Genomic DNA, 27,051 nt, shown 5'->3' with positions numbered 1-27,051 from the left:
CCCAGGCCATTCATTTTATCGTCATTTGTCACCAACAAGCCTATTCACATGCCATGTACCATTATTATTATTATTATTATTATTATTATTATTATTATTATTATTATTATTATTATTGTACCACACATTTAAATCTTGCGCCAATTAGAACTCCTCTACAGGAGAAACACTGAACTTGGAACTAGACCTACTTAAACTTTTACTCAGAAGATGTCACTACCTTAATTTTGTGATGGTGAAGTTTCCAGTACTGTGTGTACTCTCATAGAGGTCACTACAAAAAAACTATGATCATGCACCCTGGTGCGAAGTGAAGGAACTTTATTGGAAGAAATTTTGTATTCATAAGTTTGTTCTTTACTAAATTTCGTTCATTCAGTTGTGGGTTGGCAATATTTATCTTTTCTTTCCGCCAGTTTTGAATTTAGCCAATCCAGAGTTTCCGTAATTAATTTCTAACCAATCACTGCCTTCTTCTTCGATTTGGTGTGTAACTTTAAGGTAGCCAATAAAAGTGAGAGGGTGTGGCTTGATTATTCATGAAAGGTCTCGAACTTTCCCCGAGGGTTTATAACTGCGGATTTTCACGCCTCTTGGCCATTTCATCAACATCTAACTGAGTGTGTGTATGTGAAGCAGGAGGCGGGTGGTGCCTCTTTCATCAGGCAGCAGTTCTTCAGCAAGGTAATGGCCAATTAACATCTTTATTTCTTTGCTAGCTCCGCAGTTTAACCTGAGGGAAAGGTCCGAAACCTCAACCATGAAACCAACTTCTCTAAAATGTAAGTTCTGCCGGCTAATGTAATATTTCATCAACCTTCAACTGTAAATCGGGGATAGAGATTGAGGTACCCTCTCGAGCTCCCCTTCATATTGCTTTGAGGTGACTATGTTTTCTAACTGGTTTTCTTCCTTTCCGTAATGTCTTAAATTCTTTCTTATACGAGACACCTCCATAGTTTGGAAATAGCCCCTTTAGGTTTTAGAATTCTCATCTAGGAGTGCAAGTATTCGCCTCCTTTCATTTTCTATTCGGGCCATTTATTTAACTGTTATTTCTTTTAGGCCCTATAGTTTGGGTACGAGATACCCCTGTTTCAGTTTGTAAGCTGGGCCATGAAAGGCCAAAAAGGTGTAAGATATTTTTGGTGTTGCCTTGAATTGGCTTGAAAACTGAGAGCCTGTTAGCTCTTTTCAAAGTAAGATTACTGAATGTCTTTTGAAGGCTTGATATTGTGACTTGGGAGCCAGCGCTCCATGTATTAGGGGATTTCTGCCCTTGTGTAAAATTGTAATTTTTTGTAAAGTTGACCTGAAAGCTCAGGAAATGTAAAGCGAGGGGCTGGAAGCCCTGGTTACTAAACAGTCACTAAGGTTTGGGTTTTCTTGCTTTGTCTAAACTTTGTCATGGTACCTGATATATCATTGTTATCACACTAAGTGAGAATTTTGGTAACTTTTTTTTGAAAATATAACCTTCCATTTCAGTTTAAATTCTTTCTTGACATTAGTTAGACCCATTCACCCCGGCACCTTCTTTCACCTCTGCTGGTCCACGGGTATCCCCGTATCAGTTATTATTTTTATTTTTATTTTTATTATTATTATTATTATTATTATTATTATTATTATTATTATTATTATTTATTTTTTGATTCGTTATGCCCAACCAAGGAGCGCATTTGAACTTATTAACACTTTTTTCTTTTCTTCTTCTCTTCCCAATCTTCATCCTCTCGCTGTGTTTCTTTTTACGTCATTCAGTCAATCCTGTATTTAGTCGGGTGGGCTCTACAGAAAATTTGTGTTTGTGAATTAACGTTCTGAATTTTATTCTATCTTGAATGGTTCCTTCATTAATGGCAATTTCATTTAGGTCTTCACTGATTTTCTTTAGCCAATTATTGTAATTGTTCATTGACAAAGCTAAGTTTACAATTTTCTTCGTGAGCCTGTTATCCATTCTAAATAAGTGACCATAAAATTGTAATCGTCGTTCCTGATTGAATCTGTGATTGTTTTTCTCTAACTTCATACGTTTCATGCGTTTTCTTTTTTTATCCAAATTCCATTTTCACATTTTGGTCCTGCAGCAGTTAATGGGTGGATTGGGGAGCTCATTAACTATTGTTGCCGGTCCCAAGCCCGGATAATGGAGGGGGATTGACGTCAGGAAGCGTATCCGGTTTGAAAAAAAAAAACCTTCCTAAAACCAAACAACAGCCAGAATACATCTTGAGGCAGCCTCTAGGACTCAAAAACTTAGTTGTAATTTTGAGATCGACTACGGTTTATCTCCTCATAACCTTAAACTTATTATTATTATTAATTATTTTTTCGTATCCACCTCCTAAGGACCACGTCACTTCATCTGTCATCTGCTATTTCATTCGTTGCCGGTGTTGCTATTTTCTTTCGTCCGTCTACGTCTTTCCCGTCTTAAACATTGGCCTTTCTTGAGAACCCTTGTGGTCTTTTAGTTTCCTCCTGAGTGGGTTGAGTTCTTCTATATCTTCTTAAGTGATCCCCACCTCCTGTAGGTCCCTTTCCACCTCCCTGAACCAAGTTGACCGGGTTTTCTTATTTAAAGAGGCAAAGATAATCCTGAGGGTTTCATTCTTAGCAAGCGGCCATAAAATTGCATTCTTCTTCTCCACATGAGATCAGAGATCTCCTGGACATTATTATTATTATTATTATTATTATTATTATTATTATTATTATTATTATTATTATTATTATTATTATTATTATTAGGGCCCGGAATTTTATGCAGTAATAGGTTAGATTGCAAAGTTACTGAAGCGAGTAACAAGTATAGTCTACCTGCACGACAGGTTTGCATAAACATTAGGGATTTATGCACATTTTTATGCAAATCTCATAGTATTACTGTCGTGCAGGTAGACTATACTTGTTACTCACTTCAGTAAGTTTGCATTCTAACCTATTACTGCATAAACAGCCGGGCCCTAATTATTATTATTATTATTATTATTATTATTATTATTATTATTATTATTATTATTATTATTATTATTATTATTGTTATTATCCGTGTGCCCTGCACTGGTTGTCCGAGCGAGTGGCTGAATGATTTGGGTCACGTACCTGTCAACTTGCATTCGGGAGATAGTGGGTTCAAACCCCACTGTTGGCAGGCCCGAAGATTGGCCTTTCGTGCTGCCCATTTTCGCACGAGGCAAATGTTGGGGCTGTACAGTAGCTTAACAAAGGCCACGGTCACTTCCTTCCCCCTCCAAGCCATTTCCTAACTCATCGTCCAATAAAACCTCTCTGTGTCTGTGTGACGTAATGCAAATTGTAAAACAAATATAAATACGGGTTGGCTATAAGCATCTACTCTCCAGGTGTCACGTTCGTCGCCATTGAAAGTGACCAAGCATCCTAAATGGTGTTACTCGTAGTGCTTTTCGGACTTTCTTGAGACTGGCCACTTCACGGACCCACTCAACATCCTCGTCTAGCTACACGGAGTCTGTAATCATCAGTTCTCCCCAGAAATTTTCGCCAGCCGGGCGGGGAATACTGGGTAAAAATTGAAAGATAAAATTTCAATGTATTCCGCTCAGGGCATAAACAATATGACACAGGTAAACATTAACTGTAAATTTGAACTATTTTGGTGTTATTATCAGGAGCAAGACATAACTGAATGTTTTGAACTTCTAGTGTTCTACTGCTTGTTCATAATCACGTAACACCGGGGCTTACCACTTGGTTGCTGTGGAGTGCCATACGGGTTTCCGACGGTGGTGGTGGTGATTATTGTTCTGAGGAGGAGGTAGAACGAGGCAACACTAACCAGAGAGAAGTCCACCTCCGTAGCGTAACGGTTAGCATTATTAATTGCTATCCTTGGGGGTCCGGGTTCGATTGCCGGTACTGTCAATAATGTAAGAATGGCAGCAAGGCTGGCACGTGGTACATGCATTGAGGGTGTGCCTGAGAAGAGCTGCATCATGAGGAATGCTATTTGTTCGGGGAGTCGACCCGTGTGGATCTTTTGCCCCTACTGGCACCATATTGTATGAACCTGCGTGTAAGTTGAATGTTGTGTTTGAGGAAAGGAAGATTAAGGATAACCCTGATAGCGCAGTTATAATTTCAGATTTCAATTTAGCAATGTTGGAGTTACATGTTTTCATCCCAGAAATAGAACATTTGTACAACAGTGTTACCGCTAGTTTCGTCTTATTCATGTTTTTTCCAGATATGGGAAGAACAACATAGGAATTATTACCCCGTGCTTTTCATCAATATTTTTTGAGGAGTCGGAAGTAAAAACACCAAGACACCTTTCATATAATGAAGTGTATTGAGAGAGATGTTTTAATTGACGGTCATCCAAGCATTCTATTCGCTGGCCGTCCTTTAGTTTGTTAAACTAACATGGCTGTGGTATACTGAGGCAGGCTAATAGTTAATAGGTGTTCATACATTAATAGACCGTACATAGTGTCAGAGGTTGGAAGATTAAATTAGTGCCAAACATGGTGAATCCTCTAATCAGCAACTAGTGTACACCGTGACGTCAAAACTAGCCTCGTCCAGAATTAATTGGCTGCTCTTCATATCGGTGAAGCGAGACGGAGAGAATACTGGGACGGTGCTGTGGCGATGTCATGATATCAACGTCCTAATTTCTCGCCCGCACTATCCTAATTTGAATACAGAACTGACGTTGAGAACTATTTGCACGGGAACTTTCTAACGCCAAGGTTTAGGAACAGATTGCAATCCCCTGTGGCATCACTAGCACAGGAAAAGGCATGGTGTGATACACAAATATTTTAATGCATTTTAATATTGACAATATTTCTTAGTTGACGACGTACTGGTCCCCCTACTAGGGAAAACGTAAAAACTAAGCAGTTTCCTCAATTGTGCCGAAAGTTGAAGGACCAAAGGGCTTCAAAAGGTTTCAAATTGTCGATAATTTCGAAAATCACTTCCTGCCTAAATGCAGTTCCGGAAAAACAGACTAAAATCACTCGTTTCCTTACTCCCTTTCTTTTTTTATGCAAATCATAGTCAAATAAACTTATTTGCATAATTATTTCTGTAATGTTTCACTTGGTTCAATACCCTCCGACGTTTCTTATTTTATTGAAGCATGTCCACACAGAATGTAGTAATAAGGGCTTAAGTGAAACAAAGAACTGACTCACATTAGCGCTCGTAGTGGTGTTTAAGTGAAACAATATATTGACTCACATTAGCGCTTGTAATGGTGTTTAAGTGAAACAATATATTGACTCACATTAGCGCTTGTAATGGTGTATAAGTGAAACAACGCATGACTCACATTAGCGCTCGTAGTGGTGTTTAAGTGAAACAATGAATTGACTCACATTAGCGCTCGTAGTGGTGTTTAAGTGAAACAACGCATGACTCACATTAGCGCTCGTAGTGGTGTTTAAGTGAAACAACGCATGACTCACATTAGCGCTCGTAGTGGTGCTTAAGTGAAACAACGCATGACTCACATTAGCGCTCGTAGTGGTGTTTAAGTGAATCAATATATTGACTCACATTAGCGCTTGTAATGGTGTTTAAGTGAATCAATATATTGACTCACATTAGCGCTCGTAGTGGTGTTTAAGTGAATCAATATATTGACTCACATTAGCGCTCGTAGTGGTGTTTAAGTGAATCAATATATTGACTAACATTAGCGCTCGTAGTGGTGTTTAAGTGAATCAATATATTGACTCACATTAGCGCTGGTAATGGTGTTTAAGTGAAACAACGCATGACTCACATTAGCGCTCGTAGTGGTGTTTAAGTGAATCAATATATTGACTCACATTAGCGCTGGTAATGGTGTTTAAGTGAACCAATGCATTGACTCACATTAGCGCTCGTAGTGGTGTTTAAGTGAAACAACGCATGACTCACATTAGCGCTCGTAGTGGTGTTTAAGTGAAACAATATATTGACTCACATTAGCGCTCGTAGTGGTGTTTAAGTGAAACAACGCATGACTCACATTAGCGCTCGTAGTGGTGTTTAAGTGAAACAACGCATGAGTCACATTAGCGCTCGTAGTGGTGTTTAAGTGAATCAATATATTGACTCACATTAGCGCTGGTAATGGTGTTTAAGTGAACCAATGCATTGACTCACATTAGCGCTCGTAGTGGTGTTTAAGTGAAACAACGCATGACTCACATTAGCACTCGTAGTGGTGTTTAAGTGAAACAATATATTGACTCACATTAGCGCTGGTAGTGGTGCTTAAGTGAAACAACGCATGACTCACATTAGCGCTCGTAGTGGTGTTTAAGTGAATCAATATATTGACTCACATTAGCGCTGGTAATGGTGTTTAAGTGAACCAATGCATTGACTCACATTAGCGCTCGTAGTGGTGTTTAAGTGAATCAATATATTGACTCACATTAGCGCTGGTAATGGTGTTTAAGTGAACCAATGCATTGACTCACATTAGCGCTGGTAATGGTGTTTAAGTGAAACAACGCATGACTCACATTAGCGCTCGTAGTGGTGTTTAAGTGAAACAACGCATGACTCACATTAGCGCTCGTAGTGGTGTTTAAGTGAAACAACGCATGACTCACATTAGCGCTCGTAGTGGTGTTTAAGTGAAACAACGCATGACTCACATTAGCGCTCGTAGTGGTGTTTAAGTGAATCAATATATTGACTCACATTAGCGCTCGTAGTGGTGTTTAAGTGAATCAATATATTGACTCACATTAGCGCTCGTAGTGGTGTTTAAGTGAATCAATATATTGACTCACATTAGCGCTGGTAATGGTGTTTAAGTGAAACAACGCATGACTCACATTAGCGCTCGTAGTGGTGTTTAAGTGAATCAATATATTGACTCACATTAGCGCTCGTAGTGGTGTTTAAGTGAATCAATATATTGACTCACATTAGCGCCCGTAGTGGTGTTTAAGTGAATCAATATATTGACTCACATTAGCGCTGGTAATGGTGTTTAAGTGAAACAACGCATGACTCACATTAGCGCTCGTAGTGGTGTTTAAGTGAATCAATATATTGACTCACATTAGCGCTCGTAGTGGTGTTTAAGTGAATCAATATATTGACTCACATTAGCGCTGGTAGTGGTGCTTAAGTGAAACAACGCATGACTCACATTAGCGCTCGTAGTGGTGTTTAAGTGAATCAATATATTGACTCACATTAGCGCTGGTAGTGGTGTTTAAGTGAACCAATGCATTGACTCACATTAGCGCTGGTAATGGTGTTTAAGTGAACCAATGCATTGACTCACATTAGCGCTCGTAGTGGTGTTTAAGTGAAACAACGCATGACTCACATTAGCGCTCGTAGTGGTGTTTAAGTGAAACAACGCATGACTCACATTAGCGCTCGTAGTGGTGTTTAAGTGAAACAACGCATGACTCACATTAGCGCTCGTAGTGGTGTTTAAGTGAAACAACGCATGACTCACATTAGCGCTCGTAGTGGTGTTTAAGTGAATCAATATATTGACTCACATTAGCGCTTGTAATGGTGTTTAAGTGAATCAATATATTGACTCACATTAGCGCTCGTAGTGGTGTTTAAGTGAATCAATATATTGACTCACATTAGCGCTCGTAGTGGTGTTTAAGTGAATCAATATATTGACTCACATTAGCGCTCGTAGTGGTGTTTAAGTGAATCAATATATTGACTCACATTAGCGCTGGTAATGGTGTTTAAGTGAAACAACGCATGACTCACATTAGCGCTCGTAGTGGTGTTTAAGTGAATCAATATATTGACTCACATTAGCGCTGGTAATGGTGTTTAAGTGAAACAACGCATGACTCACATTAGCGCTCGTAGTGGTGTTTAAGTGAATCAATATATTGACTCACATTAGCGCTCGTAGTGGTGTTTAAGTGAATCAATATATTGACTCACATTAGCGCTGGTAGTGGTGTTTAAGTGAAACAACGCATGACTCACATTAGCGCTCGTAGTGGTGTTTAAGTGAATCAATATATTGACTCACATTAGCGCTCGTAGTGGTGTTTAAGTGAACCAATGCATTGACTCACATTAGCGCTGGTAATGGTGTTTAAGTGAACCAATGCATTGACTCACATTAGCGCTCGTAGTGGTGTTTAAGTGAAACAACGCATGACTCACATTAGCGCTCGTAGTGGTGTTTAAGTGAAACAACGCATGACTCACATTAGCGCTCGTAGTGGTGTTTAAGTGAAACAACGCATGACTCACATTAGCGCTCGTAGTGGTGTTTAAGTGAATCAATATATTGACTCACATTAGCGCTTGTAATGGTGTTTAAGTGAATCAATATATTGACTCACATTAGCGCTCGTAGTGGTGTTTAAGTGAATCAATATATTGACTCACATTAGCGCTCGTAGTGGTGTTTAAGTGAATCAATATATTGACTCACATTAGCGCTCGTAGTGGTGTTTAAGTGAATCAATATATTGACTCACATTAGCGCTGGTAATGGTGTTTAAGTGAAACAACGCATGACTCACATTAGCGCTCGTAGTGGTGTTTAAGTGAATCAATATATTGACTCACATTAGCGCTCGTAGTGGTGTTTAAGTGAATCAATATATTGACTCACATTAGCGCTGGTAATGGTGTTTAAGTGAAACAACGCATGACTCACATTAGCGCTCGCAGTGGTGTTTAAGTGAATCAATATATTGACTCACATTAGCGCTCGTAGTGGTGTTTAAGTGAATCAATATATTGACTCACATTAGCGCTGGTAATGGTGTTTAAGTGAAACAACGCATGACTCACATTAGCGCTCGTAGTGGTGTTTAAGTGAATCAATATATTGACTCACATTAGCGCTCGTAGTGGTGTTTAAGTGAATCAATATATTGACTCACATTAGCGCTGGTAGTGGTGCTTAAGTGAAACAACGCATGACTCACATTAGCGCTCGTAGTGGTGTTTAAGTGAATCAATATATTGACTCACATTAGCGCTGGTAATGGTGTTTAAGTGAACCAATGCATTGACTCACATTAGCGCTGGTAATGGTGTTTAAGTGAAACAACGCATGACTCACATTAGCGCTCGTAGTGGTGTTTAAGTGAAACAACGCATGACTCACATTAGCGCTCGTAGTGGTGTTTAAGTGAAACAACGCATGACTCACATTAGCGCTCGTAGTGGTGTTTAAGTGAAACAACGCATGACTCACATTAGCGCTCGTAGTGGTGTTTAAGTGAATCAATATATTGACTCACATTAGCGCTTGTAATGGTGTTTAAGTGAATCAATATATTGACTCACATTAGCGCTCGTAGTGGTGTTTAAGTGAATCAATATATTGACTCACATTAGCGCTCGTAGTGGTGTTTAAGTGAATCAATATATTGACTCACATTAGCGCTCGTAGTGGTGTTTAAGTGAATCAATATATTGACTCACATTAGCGCTGGTAATGGTGTTTAAGTGAAACAACGCATGACTCACATTAGCGCTCGTAGTGGTGTTTAAGTGAATCAATATATTGACTCACATTAGCGCTGGTAATGGTGTTTAAGTGAACCAATGCATTGACTCACATTAGCGCTCGTAGTGGTGTTTAAGTGAAACAACGCATGACTCACATTAGCGCTCGTAGTGGTGTTTAAGTGAATCAATATATTGACTCACATTAGCGCTCGTAGTGGTGTTTAAGTGAAACAACGCATGACTCACATTAGCGCTCGTAGTGGTGTTTAAGTGAAACAACGCATGACTCACATTAGCGCTCGTAGTGGTGTTTAAGTGAATCAATATATTGACTCACATTAGCGCTGGTAATGGTGTTTAAGTGAACCAATGCATTGACTCACATTAGCGCTCGTAGTGGTGTTTAAGTGAAACAACGCATGACTCACATTAGCGCTCGTAGTGGTGTTTAAGTGAAACAATATATTGACTCACATTAGCGCTGGTAGTGGTGCTTAAGTGAAACAACGCATGACTCACATTAGCGCTCGTAGTGGTGTTTAAGTGAATCAATATATTGACTCACATTAGCGCTGGTAATGGTGTTTAAGTGAACCAATGCATTGACTCACATTAGCGCTGGTAATGGTGTTTAAGTGAAACAACGCATGACTCACATTAGCGCTCGTAGTGGTGTTTAAGTGAAACAACGCATGACTCACATTAGCGCTCGTAGTGGTGTTTAAGTGAAACAACGCATGACTCACATTAGCGCTCGTAGTGGTGTTTAAGTGAAACAACGCATGACTCACATTAGCGCTCGTAGTGGTGTTTAAGTGAAACAACGCATGACTCACATTAGCGCTCGTAGTGGTGTTTAAGTGAATCAATATATTGACTCACATTAGCGCTGGTAATGGTGTTTAAGTGAACCAATTCATTGACTCACATTAGCGCTCGTAGTGGTGTTTAAGTGAATCAATATATTGACTCACATTAGCGCTCGTAGTGGTGTTTAAGTGAAACAACGCATGACTCACATTAGCGCTCGTAGTGGTGTTTAAGTGAATCAATATATTGACTCACATTAGCGCTCGTAGTGGTGTTTAAGTGAATCAATATATTGACTCACATTAGCGCTCGTAGTGGTGTTTAAGTGAATCAATATATTGACTCACATTAGCGCTGGTAATGGTGTTTAAGTGAAACAACGCATGACTCACATTAGCGCTCGTAGTGGTGTTTAAGTGAATCAATCTATTGACTCACATTAGCGCTCGTAGTGGTGTTTAAGTGAATCAATATATTGACTCACATTAGCGCTCGTAGTGGTGTTTAAGTGAAACAATGAATTGACTCACATTAGCGCTCGTAGTGGTGTTTAAGTGAAACAATGAATTGACTCACATTAGCGCTCGTAGTGGTGTTTAAGTGAAACAACGCATGACTCACAATAGCGCTCGTAGTGGTGTTTAAGTGAAACAACGCATGACTCACATTAGCGCTCGTAGTGGTGTTTAAGTGAAACAACGCATGACTCACATTAGCGCTCGTAGTGGTGTTTAAGTGAATCAATATATTGACTCACATTAGCGCTGGTAATGGTGTTTAAGTGAACCAATGCATTGACTCACATTAGCGCTCGTAGTGGTGTTTAAGTGAATCAATATATTGACTCACATTAGCGCTCGTAGTGGTGTTTAAGTGAAACAACGCATGACTCACATTAGCGCTCGTAGTGGTGTTTAAGTGAATCAATATATTGACTCACATTAGCGCTCGTAGTGGTGTTTAAGTGAATCAATATATTGACTCACATTAGCGCTCGTAGTGGTGTTTAAGTGAATCAATATATTGACTCACATTAGCGCTGGTAATGGTGTTTAAGTGAAACAACGCATGACTCACATTAGCGCTCGTAGTGGTGTTTAAGTGAATCAATATATTGACTCACATTAGCGCTCGTAGTGGTGTTTAAGTGAATCAATATATTGACTCACATTAGCGCTCGTAGTGGTGTTTAAGTGAATCAATATATTGACTCACATTAGCGCTCGTAGTGGTGTTTAAGTGAAACAATGAATTGACTCACATTAGCGCTCGTAGTGGTGTTTAAGTGAAACAATGAATTGACTCACATTAGCGCTCGTAGTGGTGTTTAAGTGAAACAACGCATGACTCACATTAGCGCTCGTAGTGGTGTTTAAGTGAATCAATATATTGACTCACATTAGCGCTTGTAATGGTGTTTAAGTGAAACAATGCATTGACTCACATTAGCGCTTGTAATGGTGTTTAAGTGAAACAATATATTGACTCACATTAGCGCTTGTAGTGGTGTTTAAGTGAATCAATATATTGACTCACATTAGCGCTCGTAGTGGTGTTTAAGTGAAACAATGAATTGACTCACATTAGCGCTCGTAGTGGTGTTTAAGTGAAACAATGAATTGACTCACATTAGCGCTCGTAGTGGTGTTTAAGTGAAACAACGCATGACTCACATTAGCGCTCGTAGTGGTGTTTAAGTGAATCAATATATTGACTCACATTAGCGCTTGTAATGGTGTTTAAGTGAAACAATATATTGACTCACATTAGCGCTTGTAATGGTGTTTAAGTGAAACAATGCATTGACTCACATTAGCGCTCGTAGTGGATTTTTAGTGAAACACTGCATTGACTCACATTAGCGCTCATAGTGGTGTTTAAGTGAAACAATGCGGGATGGGAAGATTGGAAGGAATAGAGAAGGAAGAGGGAAGGAAGCGGCCGAGGCCTTCAGTCAGGTACCATCCCGGCATTTGCCTCGAGAAGTGGAAAAGCATGGAAAACTTCTTCGAGAATGGCTGAAGTGGGAAACGAAACCTCCACTACTCGTTTGACTTCCCGAGGCTGAGTAGACCCCATTCCAGCCTTCGTACCACTTTTCAAATTTCGTGGCAGAGCCGGGAATGGAATCCAGGCCTTCGGGAGTGGCAGCTAATTGCACTAACCACTATAACACAGATGCGGACAATACTAAGGTGGTGGTGGTGGTGGTGATCATTGTTTTAAGAAGGAATACAACTTAGCAACCATCCTCTACATAACACTAAACAGAGAGAAAATATTGACGGTGTACAAGACTTTGACAAATGAAGGTATCGGTCAAAAATAGATAAGGGTCACGAATGGCGTGAAAATGAAAGAAATCCTAGGCCTCCATACGTAATACTATCGGGGTGGGAAAAGAGAGAGAGAGAGAGAGTTGAGCGAGGGAGACAGGATAGGATAATAAAAGAAAGTGAGGAGCCTGGCACATGAATGTGGAAAGAATCCACCGTGGTCAAAACCCAGACTCACTTACAAGCTAAGAGTCCACAGGAGTTACAATAACATCTTATTAATATTACTCGGAAAAGAAATGTTAGACAAGAAGGTTAGATTTCGTAAGTACTTGAACAAAGAGCAAGTATAGTCTAGCCGCTGATCAGTTATGACCGGTGAGTTGCATACATTATAGGGGTGCTAAAAGTTCAGATCGCTAATATTTATGCAAAACGCACTGAAGAACAGTTATGGGGGTTGCAGACACTTACGCCTTTGTTAAATAGTGTGCATAGTAACTTATCAATGCATAAAAACCTTTCCCTAATTATTATTATTAATATACTTCAAGCAATTTATTAGGCTTGGCACCTCATTAGGATTTTGCCAAGTTTTACGGTAGGATGCCCGTCCTGACGCCAACACTATGTGGGGAAATGTATTCCATGTTCTCTGAATAAATGGAGACATACATTGAGACCAACTCACACACGCATGCACACACACAGAGCCACTGTATTGGAGTTACTGTTGTTTGAGTCATCAGTCCATAGATTGGTTGGATGCAGTTCGCCATACCACCCTATCTTGTGCTAACCTTCTGATTTCTACGTAATTACTACATCTGCTCTAATCTGCTTGTCATATTCAAACCTTGGTCTACCCATACCGTTCTTACCGCCTACACGTACCTCAAAAACCAACTGAATAAGACCTTAGTGTCTTAAGATATGCCCTATCATTCTATCTCTTCTCAAATTTAGCCAAATCGATCTCCTCTCTCCAATTCCATTCATTACACAATGCAACAAATTTTAAGGTCAGAAAACCTTTTTTTTTTCGAAAATGTACGCGTTCTTTATGTATTTTGACCTCCTGAATTCGAAAATGATACTATAAAAGTCTTATCACCGACAGTTTCAACACAAATCCTGTAAATTTGTAATTAATGGTAATGAAATGTAATGATATTATAATAATATTTTGGTTGATATTCTGAGCTTTATACGGTGTTTTAGTGTTTACTATAATGTACAGTATAATATTATATGCAAAAGTAGTGGCCACAAATGTTGGAATTGGTTGCAGGGGACAAAAATGTCAAGTATGACCCCCCTAGTGGGCAGACACAGAATACTCCTGCCACCTCTGCATCTCCTACTGAGCATAATGAAGCATTACCTAGATGTGGCAAGTGTTTCAAATATCTATGTAACAAGTTCCCGAACCTGTCAGATGCTAAGGAGCGTGTGTTCACTGGTGCCGATATTCGGGAGGTAATGCTAGATGAAGATTTCCTTCATTCAATGAATGCCGTGAAGGGAGGAGCCTGGTTCCAACTTCCCGGGAAACAATCGTAGCCCACAGTATGGAGAACAAGCTGACGAAGTTGAAAATGATGGGATGCTCAATGAGTTTGAAGTTAAAATTTTTACATTCTCACCTTGACTTTTTTCCTCCAAAGTTGGATGCTGTAAGTGAGGAACAGGGTGAAAGTTTCCATCAGGATATAAAGGACAAGGAAAGACAATACCGGAGAACTTGGGATGTTCGGATGATTGGCGACTACTGCTGGATGCTTCACCGTGAGCGCACGGAAATGCCCCATAAGAGGAAAAGCAGGGGCGACACAGCACGGAATGAATTACGTTAGTGCATATTTTCTACCACAATGTGTGCCTATTTCAACATGTTGTTGGTTTAAACTTGTATTCTACTACAGCATGATTCATGTGCCATTGGGTATGTTCTACTTCAATATGTGAACATTATTTACAAAGTATACGTTTTGTGTCAAAACTGTGGATTATGCGATAATTTCACTGCCATTTTCGAATTCAGGAGCCAGAAATTACACCTACTTTTGTGGAAAAAGTTGTTCACTGTTGCACTGTGTCATCTCTTCATTCGTGATTCGAACTGTCCATCCCACCTTCATCATTCTTCCGTAAGACCACATTTCTAACGCTTCTATTCTCTTTCTTTCTGAGCTTGTTATCGTCTATGTTTCACTTCCATACAATGCCACACTCCAGACGAAAGTCTTCAAAAATTCCTTTCTAAATCCTATATCAGTGTTCGAAGTGAGCGGATTTCCTTTCTTAAGAAAGGTCTTTCTTACTTGTTCCACCTTACTTCTGCTATTGTTAGTTCTTTTTAGTACCAAAATAACAATATTCATCTACTTCCTTTCCTAATCTAATATTTCCTACATCACCTAACTTTGTTTGATTGCACTATATTACTTTCCTTTTGGACTTGTTTATTTTCATCTTGTAGTCCTTCCCCAGGACTCTGTCCATACCATTCAGCAATTTTTCCAGATCTTCTGCAAACTCAAGTAAAATGATATCAGGGTTTAGATTTCCTCTCCTTGGTTTGTAATTCTCTTTCCTAATTCCTCTTTGATTTCCTTTACGTGTGACGTTACGACGCTAACAAAAGAAAATAACAAAAGGCAGTACTTTAGTGTATGGACGCCATTTGTAATCAGCTGTTTTAGTATGGTCGAACACAACGTACTATTCTAAATTTAGAAACAAATCTATCAGACGTTTTAACCCACACTAGGAGGCTTTGTGCATCTTCAGCAGGTCATTAATAAAGCTTAAGACGAGAGAAAAATGGAAGAGTGGGAGGTGATAAATTGCAGAAGGCTTAGCCTATCAGGCATGGCCTCCTGAGATGACGAGTAACCTCGCGTGTTTGAGAAACACTTGGGGAGACAGGCGGAGAGACCTTCAAGTCTACGGGCAGCAGGAGAAAATATCGACATTACACTTTCTTAATGTTTGTATCCTAACAATCAGATGTTCCATATTCTTTTAAACTGAATTAAGAGAAACGTTGTTTAGCAAATCTCAGATATTTGTAGGGTCAGTGTGTGCAGGAACTGCATTCTTACCTGCCGCAATGTGATCCCAGCGTGGATTGGTCCTTGTCCTCGTCTTGTTCTCTTCCGAGACTGACAGTGTTCGTTTTGTGAGTCCCAGAGACAGAGATGGTCGACAAATCGCAGCCTGCTACTTTGTCACCGCTATATCAGGTACGCTGTCAAGGAAGTATCTGTGACAATATATCGTTTAAGGCGACACTCCAGAAAAAAATCGATATTTTGGTGATTTCGATTATTTTTTTTATAATTCAAATTGAAAGGATTGAGTTTATTTTTTCTTGTCACAAAGTTATTCAAACAATTCATCACTGTAATAATCCATTGTTTGCTAATTGTAATTTTACATTTAAGTCCCATTTTATCCCATAATGTTCTGCTAAATGTAACAAAATTTGTATGGTATATGTACCACAGCTATATTAAGCAGCCTGTGTATGGAATTTGCGATTGCGCAATTTTTTCAAGTAGTAGTGATTTTTAAGTCCAAAATGAGAGCAAGTAAAAATTACACAAAATTTTGTACGATATATCTCCTTATATAAATTATGTACAGAAGAATCTATACGTAGTGCTTTTAAAAGAAGTATTATCTACCTAATTACGAATTTACATTAGCATGTTAATTAAATTTCATGTCGGGCTGAGTGGCTCAGACGGTTGAGGCGCTGGCCTTCTGACCCCAACATGGCAGGTTCGATCCTGGCTCAGTCCGGTGGTATTTGAAGGTGCTCAAATATGTCAGCTTCGTGTCGGTAGATTTACGGGCACGTAAAAGAACTCCTGCGGGACAAAATTCCGGCACCTCGGCGTCTCCGCAAACCGGAAAAGTAGTTAGTGGGACGTAAATCCAATAACATTATTAATAAAATTTCATGAAAAAATGGAATTAAAAATTTCAAAAAAATATTTTGGAAAGACTATTAATTGTATATGAAAGAAATGTTCGTGATATCTCTACTTTTATACAGCTGACATTTCCACACTAGGTAACTTTTTAAAAAAAAATCTCTGGGGGGTCGCTTTAAGTTGTGTATCTGGATTACGTTCACAGGGCTATGTTATCTACTGTAGCTCAAAGGCTATATCCGTTTTTATTTACCAGTTAGCTACGGCGCTATTAAAGGTGTTAAATTCTATAGTGTGTTTATGAACACACCACAGAGCATACCTACTGTACCTAGCACCTCTGTATCTTAACAGCTAGCTCATGTTTCATACAAAGCGCGAATCGAACAGGTCCGTCCTCAGCTGGCTAAATGAAGCTCGTTTGAATAGATACTATTTTTTTCGAGAAGTAGCCCACTTGTCCGATTTCCATAATAATCATGGTAATGAAATTGTAATATTTGTATATTTAAGACTATGTGTAAAAAAATAGTGTGGTATTTTTTTAAAAGCGAAGTTATTAGTGTGATCTTTGGTATCATTAATGAAAGTGAAAATAACATTTCAATATATTTAACCGTTCACGAGTTATTGGAGGCGGACAAATTTGCTGAATAATCCTGCGTATCGGAGGAACCTGTGTACAAATTTCATTAATTTATTATTTTTCGAAATTTTATTTTTAAACGTAGATTCACTACTGTAAATAATTGGTATCCAGGACACACGGCACGGCTATCACATATCACATTTTGTTTGTTAATTTATTGCGCCTCATATTAACAACCTTTTCCCGATGCCTTATTGAAACTTCAAAATATAAATATGAATAATATTTTTCCCACATCTAATGTCCCGAATCTTCTGAAAAATACTCGGTGCGAGAGGGACAGTCCCTAAGAAGACGATAGAACTGATGAAGACCTTCAACATCAGTACCAAGGAGTTCATCGACTGGGGGCTGTAAGCGTTCAGGGGTTCTCTTTTGATACTCAGACACCACTTATAATCGGCAGACTGAGACATTATTTATATCTTTATTTTTGAATGAAATTTTTTTGTGTATTCTTTGTTCGAGTCGAGGAAGATTAAAAAAAAAACTATAAGTATTTCTATACTGTGGCCTCATCGTGATGATAATCATATGCTCGTGCTCCCTGTGACTGGATCACTGACAAAAGACACAGACATTTTTGTGTCACAGATACACCGATTACACATATTCTGAAATACAATTTAACCTCATCGCTTCCCAGTGAGTCCTTTATTTTTCCGATGCTCCTATACCAAGCCGCCACTACTCAGCCCGGTTGATCCTATCAACCGTTATTCTTGGCAGGGCCACCATCTGACCATCATTCGGGAGACAGTGGGTTCGAACCCTACTGTCGACAGCTGTGAAGATTCTTTGTTGGTGTTTTCCATTTTCACTCCAGGCAAATGCTAGGGATGTACTTTTATTAAGACCCCGGTCGATACCTGTACACAGGCGCTGGACATACTTGATATGGCTCGGGGCTTTATTGACACCTACGAGTGCACAAACAGGCCAACAGATGGCGATGGACAGCAACACGTCAGCGATGCGCCGTGAGACCCGTGTACGGAATCAAAGGAGCTATTGTAACAGAGAGCGTCAGGTGCGCCTGCAATCGCGGCATGTCGTGCTTGGCCTCCCCGATCCCCCAACTTCAATCCGCGAGATTATTTGTTGTGGGGTTACGTGGAGTCGCAAGTCTACCGCGATCGCCCGACCTCGTTAGAAATGCTATAAAAAAAAAATCCGACGAAAATTTCTCGGTCGGCGGATGCAGTCCGGATCTCGACGCACAAGGTGTCACCGTCTAGGAGGCCCGCCTCCCCCTTCAGGGGAAGAATGAAAACAATTTAGCACTAGCAGTAGCAGCAATTTCTCATCCTACCAACAGATATGCTGTACAGTGCTGTTCACAACATTGTCCCTCGACTACAGGTATTGTTGACGAATGACGGCATCTGTTATAAAGAAAATCGTCTTTGCTAAACCTCGACCGTTATGCTAATTATTGCTTGTGTGTCGTATGAAGCGTCACCTGTTGGTCATTTTGTGTACGTTATTTTGGTGTCAATGAAAGCCCATGTCATGCCAATCCTATGTGCCATTTATTACCACTCTACCTCCAATATTCCCTGAAGTATTGCCTCGTCAAGTGTTAACGGACTTTTGGATCATTCTGTACATTAATCCCAGGTTAGCTATGTACTAGTTGTTTGCTTCGACGCTGGTAATAACGACACATGGTGCATGTTTACTGGAGGGTGGGAAAACCAACGCATAATCCGTTTTATTTCAGTGGCCATAAAATATGGAAACAGCAAGACAAAGATTACCTCTTCCTTTCCTTTAACTCCGAACTGACGACACGAAATGGTTAATAGAACGAGAATGATAATTTTTGAACGGTAGTTCAATCAAGTGCTCGTGCGCACTACATGCATAGAAACGTAAGAAAAACAGACAAACCAGCTTGATTTTAATCCATGGACAAAAACGCTCTAGTTATTTAAAAAAATTGAAAATAGGGAGGTACTTACAGTATGATACACTCTGTAGTTTTCAAACATCTGGAATTGGCCTCTCTCCTGAGAAATCTTTGACGTTTTGAGTTACAAATTTCTGTATGCCTAAACATCTATAAGTTACATATAAAATAAGAGTTTTGTCTCTACATCAGTCATGTCCAATTTTCCGTAATTTCTGTCTGTCTGTCTGTCTGTCGTCTGTCTGTCTGTCTGTCTGTCTGTCTGTCTGTCTGTCTGTCTGTCTGTCTGTCTGTCTGTCTGTCTGTCTGTCTGTCTGTCTGTCTGTCTGTCTGTCTGTCTGTCTGTCTGTACACGCATCACGAGAAAACGGCTGAAGAGAATTTAATGAGAATCGGTATGTAAAGTCCGGGAATAAGTCGTTACAATCTAGGCCATAAATAATCTTATTCACGCTGAGAGAAATGGTACTTTAGAGGAAGGTCCAAAATTTAATTCTCGAATATTTGTGTTATTAGTGATCTTATTGACAATTACTATATAAATAAAGCTACATAGTATTAAATTTCCGACCATTTATGTCTTACACATTTTGACCGTACCGGCTATGATAACGGAGATATTCATGAATATGGATTTTTGTTGCTGAGATCATATCAGTGCCGTCAGGAGAAAATGGGTGAACAGAATTTAATGAAAATCGGTATGTGAAGTCGGGGATTAAGGAACTACAGTCTACTCTGTAATTAATTTAATAAGACGGCTTTATATTACAGAGTCGAAAGAAAACTGAATGTGAAGACCTACAATACAGAAAGCTCATAACATTGATCAACAATACATTGACCATTGTTTGCTGTGATTTGCTTTGTGTCTCTGTTGCCATTCATCTCCGATAGATGGGATTACTGCCGTATACAGAGCTTTCCTTTAAATCTGCTCTACGTCGCGCCGACACAGATAGGACTCATGGCGACGATGGGATACGAAAGGGCTAGCAGTGGGAAGGAAGCAGCCCCTACGTTATTTACGTTACAGCTCCAGAATTTTCCTGGTGTGAAAATTGGAGACCACGGAAAACCATCTTCAGGGCTGTCGACAGTGGAGTTCGAACGCACTACCTCCCGGATCCAAGCTCACACCTATGCGCCCCTAACCGCACAGCCAACTCACCCGATCGTACCGAGTATAACAGCCTGCCTGAAAATTGGCGGGAAGCAGCTGGGGAGTTAGATAAATTTCTGATACTACTGATACGTAACAAACTGGTTCATCATAGCATTCGAGCTATTCAATTCCTACTCTGATGCATATTTAACGGAATAATGGCAGAGAAATGTTCACGAGGTCCTGAGGTCTGGTCATTGCAGCACTGGAACTTTCGACTGTTAGATCAGCACCGTAGTACTGTTCGTTAAAAGTGAGAAAATGTGCGGTTTATTAATTTGATCGAGTATTTTATATAACATTGCTTTTAATCACTAAATTCCTTCTGACGACTTCAGGTAGGAAAACCACAAAGACAGTCTTTCTGAGAATCCCGGAGTGAAGCACGGGTACATCAGCTAGTTTTGTAATATGTTTGGTTACAATCGATACAAAGTATGAAATAAGAGTCTTGTCTGTACATTGCTCAGAATTAAAAAAGAATGGTATTTCTGTATCGGTCATGTCCACAGTAACAAGAAAATGCAATTTTTAATTTTCCGTATGTATGTATGTATGTATGTATGTATGTATGTATGTATGTATGTATGTATGTACGAAGGGTGTACTATATTGTTTTACACTTTATTTTTTCCACCCGTTTAAGGTACAGTACACATCACTTGTTACGTCCAATTTCTCAACATAATCTCCTTGTAACTGTATGCAGTTTCGCCATCGACGCGTCAGTCTCTCCAGACCTTCCTAAAACCATTCTTTCGGAGTGCTGCGTACCCATGCCTTGACAGCTGTGTCCAGTTCTGCAAAATCTCAAAACGGCGAGCACACAGAGGATTCTACATGTTCCTGAACAGGTGATAATCACCTGGTGCCAAGTCGGGAGAGTGTGGCAGCACCGTGAATCCCATTTGATCTATGGCAGCGGCGGTCTCCCGGCTAGTTTGGGGCCGGGCCGGGCATGAAGCCATGAAGTCGGCTGGATCTTGGTCATGACGTTGTAAAAGTTCTCTGCACACATCCACACGCCTCTGCTTTTCGTCTTGGACAAGAGCCTGGGCACCCACGTGGATGACACCTTCCCCAACTGTAAGTGGCCATGCGCGATCAGCTGCAGGGTGTTTCGGCTAATTCCCGTGGCTGCCTCCATTTCCAATCGGGCGAGTTGGCCGTGCGGTTAGGGACGCGCAGCTGTGAGCTATATAGTGGGTTCGAACCCCACTGTCGGCAGTCCTGAAGATGGTTTTCTGTGGTTTCCCATTTTCACACCAGGCAAACGCTGGGGCTGTACCTTAATTCAGGCCATGGCCGCTTCCTTCCCATTCCTAAGCCTTTCATCTCCCTGAGTTCGAACTCACTCCTTTCCGAATACTGGATACTGGCCGCACTTAAACGACTGTAGCTATGTAGCTTGGTTATGACAAGTGTCAGAAGAAAACTAAACGTGGAGGCCTACAATGTGAAAACCTCACAGAAGTGATCAAAAATAACATTACATAGACCACTGTTTCTTGTGATGTTCTTAGTCTTTTCTGCTGCCACTCATCTCCGATAGACCGAGCTCGATAGCTGCAATCGCTTAAGTGTGGACAGTATCCAGTATTCGAGAGATAGTAGGTTCGAACCCCACTGTCGGCAGCCCTGAAAATGGTTTTCCGTGGTTTCCCATTTTCACACCAGGCAAATACTGGGGCTGTACCTTAATTAAGGCCACGGCCGCTTCCTTCCCACTCCTAGCCCTTCCCTGTCCCATCGTCGCCACAAGACCTATCTGTGTCGGTGTGACGTAAAGCAACTAGCATCTGCGACATATGGGATTAGTGCATCGGCGGAAAGTGGCTGGGGAGTTAGATAACTTTGTACATGCTATATGATTGTCCCGGTCAGTGTTGCCAGGTCTATCAATAAAAAATCGGTAAAATGTACGTAAAAATTTTAACGAAAATTTAGATAGTTTCTCGAGCACTGAAATGTTATAACTAAATTAAAGAACGCATTAGTCATTTGAAGTTATTCTGAGAAAAATATACAATTTTACTCACTCAGTGCTTCTTCTTCTTCTCCTCTCCATTTTTCGTGTAGATGTAGTTATTCGTCAGGCAATTTTGAAGTCGTAGCAGGATGCAAATTTTGTCTTCTATATGCAAGTCGGTGATTTCCCTTTGAATAATGCAGTCAAGCCAGAGTTTTGAGTTCAATAAGAGAGGGGAGAGGTTACGTAATTCGAGCCAAAATGAATGCGGGGAAGTACCTAACGAGTAATGTTCTCGATAAAACGTCACGCAGTGAGACGAGGAAAGTGTTTATCGGCACCAATAAATTATGCACCATTCATTATTATTATTCATTTTACTTAAATTAGGATTAGAGGAAATTTCTGGAGATTTTTTTTTGTGTAGGACCTATTGTTAAAAAATTAGTGGATCCCCTGAAATATCGGGAGACCTGGCAACAGTGGTTCTTCAAAAGACACAAAATTAGATTTCCAGTCAGAAATCGTACTACTCTTTGTCAACGAAAAGTTAGTCCCTAATTGAGCACTGCTAATAACTAACGATTATTCTTGACTTCACTGTACCATAATTGATTACACAAGACGATACTCGAGATTAATCACAGACACAGCGATAGTGACTTGTGATGGCAAAACTTTTCAAAATATCGATATATCGGTATTAAAATATCGATGTCATTGTAATATCGGTCTTCAAAATATCGATATATCGCCGATATATCCGTTTTTAAAATATTGGTGCTATTATCCATTATTGTAAGTCTAGTTTTTCATTTGATACAATGATTAAAGTATTCATTAGGTTTAATACGTCTTGACATAGATCAGAAAACAAGCTTAAAAATAATTACCAAGTCACATGACTTTTTCACTACAATGACACATTATAAAATCATTTACAACTGAAAGATGTTATGATGCATAGAAAAGCAGTATATGCAAGGTGTCTAGTAACGAGCTAATAACTTACACCGAGAAACCATATGAAAAATCTACAAACGTATAATTTCTGTACAAAGTACATCTGATAATTATCAGAGCTTTATAAAATAATAAAACATTTCCTTCCCATCTTCTTCCTCAGCACTGCAATTCCATTTGTTCGTGAAAAAAACACGACGATGATGTTAGGTTAATACCTCTTAGGTAAGCCATTTAGAAAAAGCAGCTAGGATAACATTTTCCCATTTAATCGGTTTCTCTTTTCCGTGATGGTATTACGGGCGTTTGAAAACAGTCTCTCTGCTGGGACAGAGGTCGCTATGATGCTCAAGTATTGCCTAGCTAACGTACAAACAGGGTATGCACGATGAACGAGTTGTTATATTACCACTGTATTTACCGAAGTGAATTGAGAAATGAAAATTAAAATTTCGTAACTGTAGCATGCAAACATTCAAAGGGTCTCAAAAAGAATCAGATCGTAGCCAAAAGTATTAAATTAGACAGAAATATCGATATATTGGGCACGAAATATCGATATCGAGAATCTATCGGATAACGATGTTGATATATCGATATTCGTTTGCCATCTCTAATAGTGACACAAAAATATTGTCCACCCTGTACCGATGAATAACAATCATGAACTCGTGGCATATTACAAAAGGAGAAAGACAGATGTCACCAGGTGTCACTCTGTAAAGGGGATAGTACATGCAGTGTTGCCAACCAGTTTATTGCAAATCTCGCTGTCCAGACAATATAACAAAAGCCGCTAAATGTAACCATAAAGCTCTGACAGAAATTCCTTGATTTTAAATTGACACAATAAATTACAAAGAAGTGTTCAGTATTGGACTTCTACGAGATTTTTGTTTATCACATCCTTTCTTATGTCCAGTAATTTAAGTAATCTTCAGGGCTGCTGACGGTAGGGTTCGAAACAACATGCTCATAGCTGCACGGCCAACACGCTCGGTCTCAACTGTTTTGGAATGTGAAAGTGTTTCACGATCATTCGGCGCTAAAATTTCACTTTTATCTCACCAGATGAACTAAATGTTTCTGGTGCAGTTTATTTATTTATTTCTCTTTAAAAAGTGAATTAAATCATTAAAAATCTACAGTGGCCGCCTCTGTGGTGTAGCTGTTAGTGTGACTAGCTGTCACCTCCGGGTTCGATTCGCACCTCAGCCATCCTCGAAGAGGTTTCTCACTTCTTCTCAAATACCGGGAAGGAACCTAACTTAAGGCCACTGCGGCTTCCTTCCCAGCCCCCACAAGGCATAGCAGTTGAGGCCGCCTGGGCAAGGTACAGGTCCTCTTCCCCAGTTGTATCGCCGATCCAAAGTCTCACGCTCCACGCAGGATCCCTCACTGAGTCCGAGGGAAAAACCAAACCTGGACTGTGAACGGATTAGGGAAGACAGAAGAGAAAGAAAATTAAACCTTAAAATGCAGAGAACTTTCTGAAAGTCATCTGAGTAGAAGGGGTTCAATTCCCAGCTCAGACATCCTCGACCGAGCTCAATAGCTGGAGTCGCTTAAGTGCGGCCAGTATCCAGTAATCGGGAGATAGTGGGTTCGAATCCCACTGTCGGCAGCCCTGAAGATGGTTTTCCGTGGTTTCCCATTTTCACACCAGGCAAATGCTGGGACTGTACCTTAATTAAGGCCAAGGCCGCCTCCTCGCTCTTCCTTGTCTATCCCTTCCAATCTTCCCATTCTCCAACAAGGCCCCGTTCAGCATACCAGATGTGGCCGCCTGGGTGACGTACTGTTCCTTCTCTCCAGTTGTATCCCCTGACCCAATGTCTCACTACCCTTGAGGCGGTATAGGTGGGATCCTTCGCCGAGTCCGAGGTAAAATCAACTCTGGACGATAAACGTATTAAGAAAGAAAATATATATAACTATTGCCGTCATTTACTGAATTTTCTTACAGACATACCCTACGGCGTTGCAATAATTGTTGCAAATAAAGAAAATATCTGTAATGGCTTTCAAAAACCTCTGAAAATAGCTCTGACCACGAAATGCAATTTTTCAAACCTTTAAAAACACTATACTCAGTCCGAAACCTGCCATGTTGGTAACACTGCGTACCGTGCATAGTAATTGAGGCAAAAAAAACACCTCCTCCGAAACGCACCAGTAAGTTCATAGGCCATATTAACACATAGGGTAGCGAACTGTCAGTCTCTTATTTGGCATGTGTAAACAAGTATTAGAGGAAGGAAATTAACTTTATGGGCACTTTGCGCCTCACTTCTATAACTGAAAGGGTCAGTTAGGTTCAAATTAACTCATAATTAGGTAAACAAAAAATGTAGTAGGAAGGTTACTTACATGTTGAGCCGAGTAAGGTCATCAGCCACAGAAGTGATGAAGATATCATCCATTGAGAGGATCCCGCTCTCATGACGTCATAATTTGAATTCACCGCACAAATTTATACAGCAGGCTAAACATCGACACAGGAAGAAATCACCACTTTGAAAATATATTAGTCATCACACCACACTATTGTATTGTTATGCACATCACACGGACACCAACAAACTGAACACGCAAAGATGTTCTCCACTTTAGACGGAACCTTGCAAGAATTGTTTAATAATACAGCCTATTAATAACGAACAGAAATATTCATTTGTAGCTTCTCACCGACAAGAAAACAACACATTTATTTGAACGTTTGTGCTTCTATAAGAAGAGAAAACCTTTGTTCTGTTTCGTATTTGATCACCAAGGGTATTTTTGAAAAAATCGTGCACTCACCATATTGGAATTTTGCACGCCTCGCTTGTGTGTAGTCCAGAATATTACATTACATCCTGGTTGACGAAACTATGCCCATTGCGTCTTAGCATTGTCGTAGGCCACTCATCACAATAAAAAATCGCAAACAGTTTCTAAACTATATTTTGTAATTGACTTTGAGAATCAAGCTATATTTTAGTCGTATATTGCTTCCAATGCCCTTTCTGGTAGCAGAGCAGAGAAATTAATATTTTTGTATAAATACACAATGCACTGTGAGGAGATTAATGAAACAACATTTGTTGTCAAATTTTGTGAAATATTGGCAAATTTCGGGAAATTCGAATTTGTCAATTATGTTTCTGTATGCTGTTAGGTTTAACTTTGTGATACGAATCATTTTGAGTAACACAAATTTAATTCTAGACTGTTATACATGCACGTGGAAAATCAGATTGAGGTTGAAAATTAGAGAAGAAGAGTGTGTCTATAAGAGAACAGTTTAGAAAGAGAGGTTTATTGTTAGTCTGTAATCTATCACATTTGCAAATATCTCCTGAACAAATTTACAGGCAGAATGTATTTTTCTTCGTAAAGTTTTAAGGTTTGAATCATCGTATATAAATTACGTTCCACTAGAATTTTTATAATTTAAATATTCACTAATGCACACATTTCACCAGCCGTTTGTAACTAACAAGTTCATTTTGAAAGTGATTGATCATACAATAAGTCAAGTAATTTTGCACTGTGATGGGCTAACAGTTATTTATTTTGAAGTAAAATTATTTGAAGAGTAATCATTGGCGTTTCTCTGCTATCTAATGTAGTCTAGAATCTATCACATATTCCCGTGTTTTCTGTGACGACACGAACGACAAAAGCTTTATGTCACTCATAATCCCTCCTAAAGCCCTGTGTATCACGCGGTCTACTGAACGACCATTCTCTCTCACGGTACTTCAGCTGCTGTTCCGTCTTCCCCACCTTTCTGTATACATCCAATGAGCATGCGCATAGTATATCTGTCTCTCTCAAGCTCTCAGCTGCCAGTCGGTGTGTTGCCACCCTCCCAGACACTGGAAAACTGGTTTCTAAATCTCACCCTACTTTCACA

The 27,051-nt window shown here is 39.8% G+C and overlaps 1 protein-coding gene across 2 annotated transcripts in view; it reads right to left on the bottom strand.

Moving 5' to 3' along the window:
• The window catches only part of LOC136885279 (MAM domain-containing glycosylphosphatidylinositol anchor protein 1), a 187,812-nt gene extending 162,092 nt beyond the window's left edge, over positions 1-25,720 (bottom strand). For both annotated transcript variants that reach the window (XM_068230236.1, XM_067157783.2), the window contains exon 1: positions 25,521-25,720. In XM_068230236.1, the coding sequence (XP_068086337.1) occupies positions 25,521-25,593 (73 nt within the window). In that variant the 5' untranslated portion in view covers positions 25,594-25,720. The remainder of the gene's footprint in view (positions 1-25,520) is intronic.
• Between the last annotated feature and the right edge of the window lie 1,331 nt (positions 25,721-27,051).

This window comes from Anabrus simplex, chromosome 14 (assembly GCF_040414725.1).
Source record: "Anabrus simplex isolate iqAnaSimp1 chromosome 14, ASM4041472v1, whole genome shotgun sequence".
In the NCBI taxonomy this organism is placed as follows: domain Eukaryota; kingdom Metazoa; phylum Arthropoda; class Insecta; order Orthoptera; family Tettigoniidae; genus Anabrus; species Anabrus simplex.
Note: the sequence above shows the minus strand (reverse complement) of the source record. Positions and strands in the feature narration are given on the sequence as shown.